Genomic DNA, 13567 nt, shown 5'->3' on the forward strand with positions numbered 1-13567 from the left:
CTTTTTTTCTGCAGTGCTTGCTAGAGTTTTTCTTGGGGCTTACAAAATGCCTTAATTTTGTTACAATTCTACAATGTTTTATTTTACAGTAGGTAAAATGCAATATATATAGCAAAGACATAGGACAAGTAGTGTAAGTTTTCTCTGGTGAAAGAAGGACCAGTCTCTTCTTTTTTTTTTTTTCCCCCATGAGGTTTATTTCATTAATCACTCTTAAATAAATATATATTTGACACTTAACAGGAACAATTAGTTAAAAATAATTTCTAACACAAATTCCCATAGTTGCCACGGTATTTGTATAGTGTCTTATCACTATTTTGGAGATCCAAATCTTGCTTTGGTTTAAATTTAAATTTAACTTGTGTTAACAGCTCAGCAAAGAGGGAATTTGGGTTGAGGGTGGAGAATAGACATCCCTCAAAACCGAAAACAAAGCCATAACACACACATGCACATATATTGACATGAAAATGGTTCATTTTCTCTTCCAAGTACTCCTCTTGCATTCTCTGTCCATTTTATTGATATTTCACTGAAAGTGCTTGTTAGCTCTGCTCCATGAAACAATCCTCCAAATAACATAGCTATTAAGAACTGAGCATTACATTGATCTAAAAACTAGTCTCCAGCTTGTCTGTGCTGTACAGCAGATGGCAATAAAGGACCACTATGTAGTAGAAGTACACCTCTGAAACGAAGTTTTCTGTCCTTAATGCTTCAGAGTGTGTAATTAAAACTAGGAATATAGAAATGCAACTTTGAGAAGTTGGGAGGTGCAGAGAGGGGAAAATGCAAAAGTTGGAAGTAAGCAGGACAAACCATGTGAATGATAATGATAAACAGACACATACATTACATGTAAATGAAAGAAAGCACATTGTGCATTCATTAGCCGCCCCTTCAGTTGGCAAAGTTGCCCCTGCAAAGCCATGGGACAGAAGGGATCTGCAAGCCCCGATCCACTGTTCAAGAAGTTCTGCACTCCAGCATCTTCCGGAAACTTTTCCGAAAACTGTCATCCAGGAAAGCATACAAGAAAGGATTCAAGCACGAATTGGCATAGCTTAGGCTGGTGATGAAGTAGGATATACCAATAACCGTGGAGGTCTGGGGCAAGTCAGTGGTCAAAGCCACGATGGTGGCCAAGTGGAAGGGGGTCCAACAGAAGAGACACACAGCCAGGACTATGAAGACCATAATAGTGACTTTCTTCTTGGCTTTGTCCAGGGCTTTAGCATTAGAGTTCAAGTGCATGTTCCTTAGCTTGTAGAGCATCATGGTGTAGAGGATGCAGATGGTGGACACTGGAATGGCAAAGCCAAGGATGAGGGTGTAGATCCTGCTGGCTTTGAACCAAAACCTTTCAGGCTTGGGGAAATTGAGACCACAACTCTTGATCTCCAGGTCATCTATGTAGACATTGGCAAAGATGATGAAAGGGAGAACTATGACGGTGACTAGGATCCAGATGCACAAACTGACAATCCTGGCTGCTCGGTATGTACGATGTGGCATCCTCTTGGACCTGACTGTAGCCAGCACTACCAGATACCTGTCTATGCTCATCACTGTTAGGAAATAAATGCTGGAGAAGATATTGTAGTGGTCTATGGACAAGATGACCTTGCAGAGGACTTCTCCGAAGGGCCAGTAGTGGAGGAGGTGTTCAGCAATATTAATGGGCAAGACAAGTGTGAACAAGTCATCAGCTATAGCAAGGTTCAGGATGAACATGTTTGTCACAGTCTTCATCTTGGGGGCTTTGAGGATCACGTAGATGACAGCAGTGTTGCCTGTGAGCCCAACGGCACAGATCACAGAGTAAATCACAGGGAGGACAATGTAGAAATCGGCTGCCTGTTCTTGGAAGGTTAAGTTGAACCTCATGCTGTTGTCCAGGTAGCAGCTGTTGCCTGCATTGCTGCAGGTGCTGTTTGGATCATCCCAAAGAGAGTTGTTTCCCATGCCTGCTGGTCACAGACTACCCTCAGATGTCATTGAAAGCCTTGCTAGCCCAGAAGGGAGAGCCTTTTTTTTCCTTTTTTTTTTTTTTTTTTTTCCTGTGAGAAGCAGCTATCTCATTTAGAAGTGGGTTATTTCCAAAGAGCGGGTTGTGAGGCAGCATGGACCATTTAACCTACCTCTCCTGTCCCCCACCATTGCATAAGTTAGATTTTTGAAGTGATCAGGGGGAGAAAAAAAAAACTAAAAAAAGATTGAAAGACACCTAAGGCTCTGTTAACAAAGCAAACAAAAGAATTGTAACTCCCTGTGTAAGTCAAGGAACTCTTCTCTCTGAGAGCACCCCAGTGAGCTTTGGCTTTTCTCTGCTGGGGAATTCAAGTGTCTCCAGTTCAGCTGTCTGCAGCAAGAGTCCTTTTTGGGGCTGGCAGGAACAGGGAGGGTAGAGAAGCAGCTTTGTGCCTGGTCAGCTATTCACAGCTCTCAGAGGACTTGAGGGATGGCTGCTGTTTCACTTGCACAGCGCTTGCTTTTCCATGCTGGAGCAGAAGCATTGCAGTGTTTAATTAGTGCCTTTCTTTGTGTCGGAGTTCAGATGCTTTTCATTGACTGAGATTTCACAAACAATGAAGAACTTTCTGACACGGCTACTGCCCACTCCCAGGGTCCCCTAGCAAAAGAAGGAGGGGAGGGGGAAATAGAGTTCAAGGAGTATTTCTGAAACTAAGGATTAAAGGGGCTTAATTCACAATTAAAGTAACTCTTTAAGCACGGGTAGGTTATGGTCTTATTCAATGTGAAGACCATCCCCGTTGCAAACAACTGTGGCAGCACACAAAACTTGGGACAGATTGACAGCCAAACCTGTAAATCTCAAAAGTTCAGGATTATTCAGGGAAGTGGGGGAAGTACCCTGAAAGCAAATCTACTTTAGAGTCAAAGCAAGAATTACCCCATCTATTTACAGTTGCTACATCCATCCCTATCGCCTGACCATTACTCCCAAGAATTCCTCTGCAGGGAAGTGAACGAACAACCGACCCCCTCTGTGAAGATCAAAGATTCGGTAACTGGTCCCCACGCTCTGCGAAGAGAAGTGCCTCGCTTCGCTTGCGTTTTGTTGTCGCGCAGCGATAAAGTGAGCAGGACCGCCAGTGTTGGGGAATGGAGGGTGGAATTGTCCCTTACCTGGTGAGCGGCTCCGGCTGCCTCCTCCAGCACCTGCTGCTCCGTGCTGTTGAGCCTCTTGTCTCTAATCCCAGTTGGAGGAGGGTCTCTGGGATGCTGACGTTCCCCGGCTTTGCAATCATATCAACATGGTGGCTCCGTGTGTGCGTTGCATGTTTGAGCAATTAGAACTTGGTCACACCGTGGGGGGGGGGAAGTTTTCTCTGTGCAGGGCTATTTCAATAGTAAATAAGGTAGATGCTGGTAAGCAGCTGATGCTCCAGGGTTGTTCTCTTCAGGAATGAGGGAGATGTTGAGGGGCACAGGCAGCATCCAGGGCTGGCAAGCTGTGGCTGGCTGAATGAGGGATGTTTGAAATGGTGGGAAGGGGAGGGGGGGTGTTAAACTGCTTCAATAGGGAACGCTGGCTGGTTTTAACAAAGGAAGATGCACAAATGGGGGGGGGGGGGGGGGAGTGGGAGGAGGGTACACAACATTACACTGCTCAAAATGAACAAATATACAGACGTACCTTGCCAGATCTGTGCTGGTTTCAGCTGCTCTGGGGAAGCTCAGCTGGTTTTCCCCAGCTGGGTCTCTGGTCCAGCTTTGGAAATGCAGCTCAATCCTTCAGATGTGCATCACAAGATGCAGGAGTCCTGTGAAGCTTGACAGAAATGCACCCCAAGTTATACAGCAAAACCAGCAACAATGTAAGATCGCTTTACCTTCATGTCCATATAAAAAGAGGGGAAAAAGGAAATCAAGGGTCTTTTGATTCTCCTTTAGCCTTTTAAATGTATCCCCCAGCTGCGGGTTGCCTGACCTTTGTTTCAATACCAGGTGAGAGAAAATGCAGGCATCCATCAGTGCTATGCCTGGCAGTGTGTAGTGTCATTTAACCAAGTGGGTCAGCTTGTTCATATGAGCCATGTAGCTAAGAGCTGTGTTGACTTTGCTCCTCTTCCATAGATGTTTACCCTTTTCTGGCAAGATTACTGTGCACCAGTAACTGGGTGGGAACAAAACACTTCATTGCACACAGGGAGGTAACTCCTTAAGACCATGGATATAACTGACTTTTCAGCAGATGGTAATTTTTTTTATGCCCAGTGTACAACTCTTACAGATACTTTCTGTATCTCGGGCAAAATCTGACCAGCCATTAGGCCTAAACAAAATTAAAAAGAAATTAAATATTGCCCAAGGAGGTGTGTAGGGATGATATGGATGATACTTCTTCGGATGAAAGACCCCCTGAGCTCTCCTCTTGCCTGTTTTGGGAAAACTGGCACAGTTTGTAAGTACTTGGAGAGGAAGCAAGGTTTTGATAGGTCTGCAGGGGGGATGCAGTTTTCCAGGAATCGCTGGTGTCTTTGTCAAAGAGAAGAAAATGCTGGAAGACAGAGAATTTCAGGAGAATGTGATGTTAAATTTACTGATCTGTAACTGTTCCCCAGGGCAAAAGGGTGTAAGAGCATTTTGCACTGAAAATCCTTCCATCGTGGCTTTCTGTTTTTCAGCATAAAGCACATCTCTCGGGTGTCTGGGAGAGCTTAAAAGCTGTCCTTTCACTCCCCAAACCATATTATCTTGGAATTGGCTGTCATGCTGCCTTGGCCAGTGGCCGGGTGCCCAGGTGCTGCATATTTAGGGACAAGCTCATAAGGGGCTGGGAGTTTGGGTGCTGGGGAGGGCTGCAGGGTCTGGCTGTGCTCCTCCGGATCACACCGGGGCTGCATCCCTCCCCGGCTGCCTGTGCCGCCTTCCTTCTCGTTATCCGTGGTGAGCACAGTCTTGGCTGGGATGTGTTTGATTAAAATAACTTTGTCAGAGATGAGACGGAGACTAAGAATTTAATCTCATTGTCTTGTGTGAGTAGAGGGGCTTTTGGTTCTTTTATATCCCCCAGACAAATTCACAACACCTGATTCTGAGCTGTGCTCCTTGCCTCGTTCCTCTAACAGATTTGCAGTAAAACTCACCTGCTCTGGGGAAAGCAATTGCAAACGGAACTAAATTCATGCATGAAATTGCATTGCAGCAGGAGCGTTTCCATCAACAAAGGGAAAATCTTTCCCTTGTGTCGGCTCTGGGTCTGACCAGTGTGAGCTCTGGATTGGACCAGAGCCGGCGGTTAAGCACAGAGGAGGCATGTGTGTGTATTGGCATGATGTGAAACAAGTTGTGCCTGGAGGGAAGGCTGAGAGCATGTTTTATTAATCTTGTTTTCTCTGCCTGGGTGTCCCTTCCGCTTGATTATAAATGTTACAGTGGCACAAAGCCCTGAAAATCAAGTGCTAGTTCAAGTTGCTGTTACGAAGGGCACAAGCTGTATTTTTTCCCTCTGAGCCTCTCGGACGGATCCTTGTGCAGGCAGCTCTGTCGCCAGCACGGTGCAAGAGGGACAAAGTTTCTCTCCCTGGCAAATGCATGCCATGGAGATGGACTTTGCCTCTTGAAACCCACGTTCACTCTATGCAGCTCGAGTCAGCTGTGCAAACAGAAAGAAAAGGCAGTAAATTAGGGAGGGGGAAATCCCTTGCAAGGCTAAATCAATGGTGCTTTATTGCCATCATAAAGTTGATGTGCTGCTGACTCCAGACAAAGGCCATCCATCATTTTGGAGTTATGGAGAACTGTGCTGCCACTGGTGCCTGGGGGACATCAGCAGTGCTCACACCTGGCTGGGGACAGGCAGGGCAGAAGCTTTCTTTGCCTAGGTTGCTTTTGGAGAGCACTGCAAAACATCTGCTTGAATGATGGGATTATTTCCCCACCAACAGCGTGAGTGATGCTGTCTGAGCCCTCTGAGATGCTTCAGCCCTCCAGTGAGGGCATGGTGCCTAAAGGGTTGTCGTCTAAGGCAGAAAGGTGCCTCCTCTAATGAGGGACCAGTGAGGACCTCTCCAGGTCACTAGGAGCAAAGCCTACCTCGCCTCCCTTGTTAATCCACAGGGGCAATTGAAGAGGATGAGTTACTCTGGACCAGCCCCTGAGATGGACCCCGTTTTTCTTCTCCTTTTTCAAAGTCGCAGTAGTCTCGGCTGGATTTAATTTTGAAACTTTGTTGAATTAAGGCTGCCCTTTATTCTATGCAGGAGTACCAGGGGAGATGAAACCAGGCTTGCTGGAGGGGTGACTTCACCGGGGAAGGGAATGAGTGTGTTCTTCCTGCAAGGGCTCACAGGGATAGGAGACGTGTTCAGCCATTTAAAATTCAATGAATTAACTGCAGGAAAGAAAATGGAGAACTGATTATGCTCTGCTCTACCCGGGGGTAGTTATGTTGGAAATTTTTAATGTACCTGTGCTACAGCTGCCTAAAGTCACAGATCACCTGCTGATCAGGCAGTAGCTTTCCAGGGCTTCTTCGCCCCCTTTGAAAAGTATATTTTTGTCTTTGGAGTAGAATTCAAGGAGAGCTGCTAAATAAAGCAAAATGAAGATGGCTTCTTCGTCAGGCGGGGTGCCCCTCAGGATGCACCTTGCTTTTGGCATTCTCCCTTTGGGAACAAGGTATGATCAGCTCCCTGTGGTCATAGTGTTCCTTGTCCTTTTCTGGGGTGGGCTTTGAGCCTCACCTCTGTGTCTGTGTGACAGTCATCCTGGGAAGATCCACAGACAATTTGCAGAGATGGAGCAGAGGTATGACCGAAAAGCTGGGGCTCAGAGAAGGGTGTAATCATGTGAGCAGGTCAGATCTGGAGTGGGATTGTTGTTCTAGGGCTCCAGCTTTCCTGGACGTCTAAAGGGATTGCTTTCCCCTCTGCTTCTCTTCTCAGCTTTGGAGGAAGGGGTTGGGCAGTGCTGGGCTCAGCATCCCTCCTAGCACCTAAGCCAGGGAGCAGTAGCCCTCTGCTTCACAGGTCTTGGACATGACCTCGGAGCTCCTGCAGTCACCAGAGAAGTCCTGTGACTGGGTCCAGTTTGATAAGGCTGCTTTGCTTCACACCCCTGCCTCTTGAGGGATTAGCTGGGGAGATAATCCTGTTTTCTTGGGTTCCGGCTGCTGTCAAAGAGTGAAGTTCATATCAAGGACACAGATATACAATCAATACTCTTTGCTCACCAAAACAAAATGTTCTCGGCTGACTATCTTGCAGTCACTGGTTATTAGGGTGATTTATTTTATATGAGGTGTTCAGGCTTTTCAAAAGGTGGTGCACCACTGCAGGTTAATATCCAGAACCGATTGTGTCAAACAGTCTGTAAGTGATGGCTTCTGGTGAGAAAAGCCAGTGTGCCTGGTCAGGTTAGTTATTGTAGGACAACGTTCACTATGCTGTAACCTCTGCCTTGGGACTGAGTCTCCCCTGAGCTGCTCTGGTCCCAGCCTGGGGACACACAGAGGTTGACCACCGCATCCCCCAGGAACCACCACCTCCTCCTCAGTGTGGTGCTGGCTCAGCAAAGGAGCAGTCGGTGGGTGTTGGGGTGAGCTGGAAAGGAGAAACCTGAGCTTATTCATCACCCCTGTGCTGGGTGCTTCCCCCTTTGATACAAGCTGGGACAAGTCCTCCTGCTTCCTAACCCTTCCAGGCCAAAGCGAGCCAGGTTGGCTTAGGCAGATGATGGTGCTTACCTTGTGGGACACCTCTGGGAACCAGGTAAGGGGTGTAGGTGCTGGTTTTTCTGGGGGGTGAGGATAGAGCAGATGTCTCCATTAGTGAACTGGTCAATTGTGGGTGAAGAAAGTGCCTTTGAATGGTAATAACAATTGCAATGGATCCAGCAGCCGGTGACACATCCAACCCGCCGCAAGCTGCAGTGAAGGCAAAGTGGCACTGGAGGTGCTTTAAAGAAAATCAGAGTAATGAGTCTTACTTATAAACGGCCTGTTTTTGTCTGGCAAGGGATGTATCAATAACTGCCCATCTCTGCCTCTGCAGGGGAGCAATCAAGACAAATGCCATGTGAGTAATTTCCTCAGACCAAAGGCATGGGGAATAAAAGCTGTAGCCCTGGGAGGTGGTGGGTGAGTGGCTGGAGCTGTTTGCTCCCGTCCTGCAAGCCAGGAAGGAGGCTGTGAAGCTCCTGCAATGGGTCAGCCCTCATTCCCAGCAGGTTTTGGAGGCCCTGGCTCTTCTGCAGGACATCCCCAGCTCCATGGTGCCGGCACAGCCCTGGCCTGGACGTGTTCCCAGAGGTGCGATCCAGCCGTGGAGGGCGAGTGGCATTGCAAGAGGCTGCCTGGCTCCCAGCAAGGAGCTGGTGCTGTCAGAGTGCCTCTGCAGTGCTGGTAAGCGGTGTGTTAATTAATAGAGCTCTGCCAGTGTACCTGTGGCCGTATGAGCAAGGACACGGTGCCAGTCTTGCTGCAGTTTATATGTATCAGTGAGAGTTTAAAGAATGCAGGCAGAAAACTATGCAAGCTTCTTTAAACACCTTCTTCCCCCCGCTGGTCTGGCTTCAAACAGCCTTATTTCAGCTAGAAATTAAAATAGATTTCCATTCCAGGATGCTTTTATTCGCCAGTATTTTTTCCTGCTTTTCCCCAGGGCTGTACTTTGGTTTGTTTTCTGCCCTGAGGCAGTCTAGTCTGTCCAGACCAAGAGCTCTTTGGGAGAGAAAGGTTTCTGGAAGGGGACTGTCACCCTTTTCAATGCCTTCATCTCCTTTGTGGGGTGTGTGGGGCTCAGGGCAGTGGCTGGAGGTGCCAGGCAGCAGCCTGGGGTTCCCCTTGCCCTGTCGGCGGCAGCAGGCAGAGGCTGTCCCGCAGCGTATCCTGCGATGGCTCTGACTGCTGCAGGGATGCTGCTGCCTCATCCTCCTTAGCTCTATCTGGAAGCAGAGGAAATTAATCTGCTGGATTGATCGATTTGTCTTCTGGGCTTGGAGCTTTTGCTCTTCCCTATCTTGGGTTTTTTCCATCAGCCCATGTGAGTCACAGCTTTTGTGTAATCTGACTATGGGACCTGTGCCTGTGAGGAAAAAGCATTGTATGTGACAGTACTTCATGCTGCAGTACTCTAGGGTACAGTTAATTGCTTGCTTTTGCAGCTGTCTTGGAATGCTGTTAACTCTTGAAACTATCAATGACCATTGAAAAGTTAACAGGATTTTGTTTTTCTGCTGGTTGCCTTTAGCAGATCTGCATGGCATGTTGACAAGGGGGTTCTCCAGCACAGTTGTTGGATTGCAGAGATAACAAGTGAGACCTAAGGAGGAATCCTAGTTTAAAAAGATCGGAGTAAAAGCAAAATAAAAGGATGTTAAGTGCCCTAACTGGGTGGAAAAGGAATGGGTGTGAGTCAGCAGGTAGAGATCTGCTCTTCTCCTGGGTCCCCATCCACACTGCGCTTTCTAATGCTGTGCTGCTGGCAGACGAGGGTTGTGTAGGACATGAGTGCTGCCTAGTGCTGCAACCCATTGGCATCCCATGCAGGAACCAGGCATTATTTATTTGCTATTAAGCTGATTATTATACAGCTGCTAAGAGCCCTTGGTATCTGTGCCACTTCCAGGTGATAGGAGTTGTCACTTTGACTTTTTTAATGACATCTGAACTGTCACTTCTGAAAACTCACCCTTTCTGTCATTGCTTGACCTGCTTTGAAAGCTAAGAGGCTTTGCAAACAGCAGTGTTGCAAACGGGTTTTAATGCATCCTTGGAAAACCAGCATGGAGCCCTTCAGGGATGCTAGCTGGGGAGCAGGCTCTGTGCAATATATTCCAATATCTCTAAGCAACAGCTAAATGTGTCACCTCATCTGCTTAAGTAGCAGAGCTCCTCTGGCCTGAAAGCCTAATCATCAGAGGGTTATGGAATGCAAATAGCTGCTGAATGAATTTGCTGCTTTGTTCACTCCAGTTTCCCCTCCCTGCCTGTGTTATGACAATGAAATGACTCATTTTCACCTTAATATCGTGTTTTAGAAAAATGTTTTAATGTTTTGTGCAATGCTCATTGTTTAAAAAAGGAACACAACACATGAAATCTGTCTTCTGGCACAACATTTTCCAACAGTAAGGACTACCGTCACTTATTACAGCTCACTTTTGCAATTAATACCAACCTGACCCACTTAAATAGGTCATTGTAATTCATGTGACCAAATATCTGCTAACAAAAATTTGGATTTAAGAGCATGATCCTTGTTGGATGTGTCAACATGATGGAGGAAATGAAAGTTGGATAACTGAGGTGAGCTTAGTAGGGAATGGTGTGCTGTCAAACACCAAGAAAAAAATGAAAAGGGAAGGGAAGGCATTCCTGCAAAGTGAGGTTTACAGCTGGTGCTGTCTGCTCCTCTGCACCCTGTGGTGATGGATGTAGCGGGGACATCTGGCTCTGAGCAAGTGAGGGAGGGAGTGGATTCAGTATGTGCACCAGAAATAACCGAAAGAGCAGCAACAGTCGGTAGAACCTGGCTCTTCTCTCTCTCAAATCTAATTTAGACCCCAGAGCAAAGTGCCAAAACTTAATTCCCTGGGGAACTGAAGCTGCCAGGTCACTGACTGGGGTTTTCGCAGTGTGCCAGGGAAAATGAGGTCCCCATCAGAAATCCTACTGATGCAAATTTAATTATAGGCAACGACGCCATAGAGAAGATGTTTCAGATGCTTGTGGAGGAGAAGCAGAAAAAGAAATAAAAATATACCTCTGTGTTTTCCACTGGGAATAATTTCTGAAGCACAAAAGTCCCTGGGCCATGCAGGGCCTCCTGCCTGGGTAAGTAATTTCAGACAAGAGCTGGTCGAGTGGGAGAAGGTGTTTTGAGGGCTGAGTTATGGCCAAATAAGTCTTTCCACTTCTAATACCAGTGATCCTTGGTAATATCAGTGTCATTTTATCAATAAGGAGCACACTCAGGCTCTGTGAGACCTCTCCATCTCCACCTGCTTCTCAATTCCACTTGAAGGCAGAGGAAAATTATTTCCTTGTAAATGGCCCGTTTCCACCGACTTCTGCAAACTCTCACCGAGGCTTCTTGCCGGGAAGTGGATTTTTTTTTTTTGTAATAAGAATTGCTTTCTTCTTGTAAATGTTAAGTGATGCGTTTCCCTGCCTCGGGTGTCAGGAGCACATGCTGTACAGAAACACTCCCCAACTGCATCAATAACCTTTTTGTGGTGCTTAGTGAGTCCTAGATAACTGCAGAGTAGTCGTGTGTCTCTGCAGGTTACTTGGCAATCAATTATACGTCTCCAATACATCCTAACTTACAGGGAGGGTGGGATGAACTCCTTACTCTGTGGTCAGGTGCTGGCAGTGCCCATTCTTTTGCAGGTTTATGGGCTCAGCCAAATAATACCAGGCTCAGCAGCCAGGTTGTGTAGGAATAGAGGTGCTTTTTATTTTTGAGACTTTGAATCTCCCTGTTGTCTAGCCAGGATTTAAGGTGAAAAGAGCTTTTGGGCTGTAGTAGCATCTCCCCTGTTTTCCCCGTGCAGATCTGCAGTACTCCTGCTTGGCTTGCTCCGTGTTGTGTGGGGGAGACAGGATCCTTCTACAGCCCTACAAAGGACAGTGGATTTTCTGGGTTGGAAGGAAAAACATCCATGAGAGAGGCAGAATATGATGCTGTTACCTGTGGCTGGTGTTCCCACCTCTGCTCTCAGTTTTTCCCTTCCTTGCTGCCCTGGGGCACCTGAATAACAGAGGTTTTGTAGTTTTATTGTCTGTATTGAAATCGGTCGAGTATATGGACTTGTTTCCAGCATGAAAACAAGCTCTGTTTTGCCTATTATATAAGGGAAAAATGATATTGGGCAGAAAGTGGTGAGAAAGATGGGTGATCGGCAGATCTTTTTCATGTAGCCACGGGGAGGGAGAAAACAATTGCGGTGTGCGAGATGCGTCGTTAACGTAAAAGCAACAAAAGTGACCCGAATAGCGAGCGAGCATCAAATGAGCTGGCATCGTTGTCAGTAATGGAGCATCTTCGATCTCCGCCAGCTGGGATCTCTGCCGCCGTGCCTGCTCCTTCGCCTGCCGAGAGGCGCTTGTGTTGCGGCTGATTGCGCCTGTCATTTATATTTCGATTGTACAGCCGGTTCTTAGAAAACAGGTTTGCTTTTTTAACTCTCTTGAGCATTCAAGTGAGTCCAGGAGATGCTGGGATGGGCTGATAAGTGGGTTTGTATTGTCTTGGCTGTTAGGTGTTTTGCTGTTTCCTACCCGTGATGGAGCTATTTTCTCCGCTCCCAAGCAATCCCAGGCACGCTGCTTTTGTGGAAGGCAGACTAGCTAAAGAGAAAAATGGGCTGAAAATGACCCATTCTGGGGAAATGCAGTCACTGCGCATTTTCTTCTGGGATCTGCTCGTAAGCAAAGACAGAGCCTGAGTGGGGATCTGCTCTCTAGGGGGGGTTGCTTATGCTCACACGATGCTCTCCGTCCATCTGCAGAGGGTTGTTGCTCCATGGAAACATGTTCCTGCAGGAACCTCCTGGCAGGGGGAGATTGGACATCGCAGCCGTGCGGCTTGGAAAAAAACATCGAGGCAAATTTTTCCTTTCATCTCCCTTTCTCGCCAGGAAAGCCAGGACGTCTGCCTGCTGTATTTCATGAGTAGGAAATCAATTGCTGAGGGATTTCTGCTGGGAGATTTGTGCTTTATGAAATTCATGCCGGGGGCAGAGAGGCAGGCTGGGGAGCTGGAAATGATAGCTCCATCTTCCTCCCCTCTGCTGCTTTAATTGTTTGTAATGACTTAATAAGCATCACTAAACAGGGAAGCTGATCCTTCCCTGCAGCAAACACAGGCATGAGGCATTTTATTAGCTTTTCTAGGGCCTCTGTTTGGAATTTCTTTACTGTATTTTCTTCTTTACGGGCTTTATCCAAAGCCTGGGGGGATCAGTAGGAAAACTGTCGACTTTGTGGTGTCAAGGCTCTGAGTGTTGAGCCAGCAGCAAATCCATGCGACAATCTGGGAAGAAGAAAATATGGAGGAATGGCATAATTTAAGCGATGAAATGTTCTCGGCCTTGTCACTCTAGGCATACCAATGCATGCCAGGGAGAGGAAGAGCAAATAAGGTACAAAAAAGGCGTATTTGCAGAAGAACAAATGGAAATAGCTTGCCGTTTAGGCTGGAAATGCGGAGAAACTTTGTGCCCAGCACACGGGTGCAGACGTGCACCAGCTGCCCAGTGACAACAGGCAGATAGAGAAGCAAAATCCCAAACTGAAGACTTTTAAGGTGGAGCTTTCTGGATGTGGGCAGCTGCAGAGGCAGACCTTGGGAGTCTCATGGCCGATACAGGCAGCTTCCCGGGGGGAGCATCCCTGCCCCACGGCCAGCAGCAGCTCTGGTCCCAAGGGGTGATTTGGTTTGTACCTGGTGGCTCAGCAGAGCTTGGGGAAATACCCCAGCCTGCTCTCTCTTTCCCACAGCTCTGGTCCTCAGAGTTTTTCCCTTAAACTACAAAAACTGAAAATGGGATGGTTTTTGCTGCCTCTTGGTATTGTGCAGCTCAGGGGGAA

At 47.2% G+C, this 13567-nt stretch overlaps 1 protein-coding gene across 2 annotated transcripts; it reads right to left on the reverse strand.

Moving 5' to 3' along the window:
• Positions 1-221: 221 nt before the first annotated feature.
• On the reverse strand, positions 222-4010 carry NPBWR2 (neuropeptides B and W receptor 2). 2 transcript variants are annotated; one of them, XM_030010741.1, is made up of 3 exons: positions 3665-4010; positions 3154-3366; positions 222-2635 (listed from the first exon to the last, which is right to left on the reverse strand). In XM_030010741.1, the coding sequence occupies exon 3, from the start codon at positions 1966-1968 to the stop codon at positions 970-972; it is 999 nt and encodes a 332-aa protein (XP_029866601.1). In that variant the 5' UTR covers positions 1969-2635; positions 3154-3366; positions 3665-4010; the 3' UTR covers positions 222-969. The 2 variants fall into 2 exon arrangements, with proteins under 2 accessions (XP_029866601.1, XP_029866600.1); XM_030010740.1 differs by having other exon boundaries at positions 3154-3489.
• Positions 4011-13567: the final 9557 nt, after the last annotated feature.

This window comes from Aquila chrysaetos, chromosome 3 (genome assembly GCF_900496995.4).
Source record: "Aquila chrysaetos chrysaetos chromosome 3, bAquChr1.4, whole genome shotgun sequence".
Lineage (NCBI taxonomy): Eukaryota > Metazoa > Chordata > Aves > Accipitriformes > Accipitridae > Aquila > Aquila chrysaetos.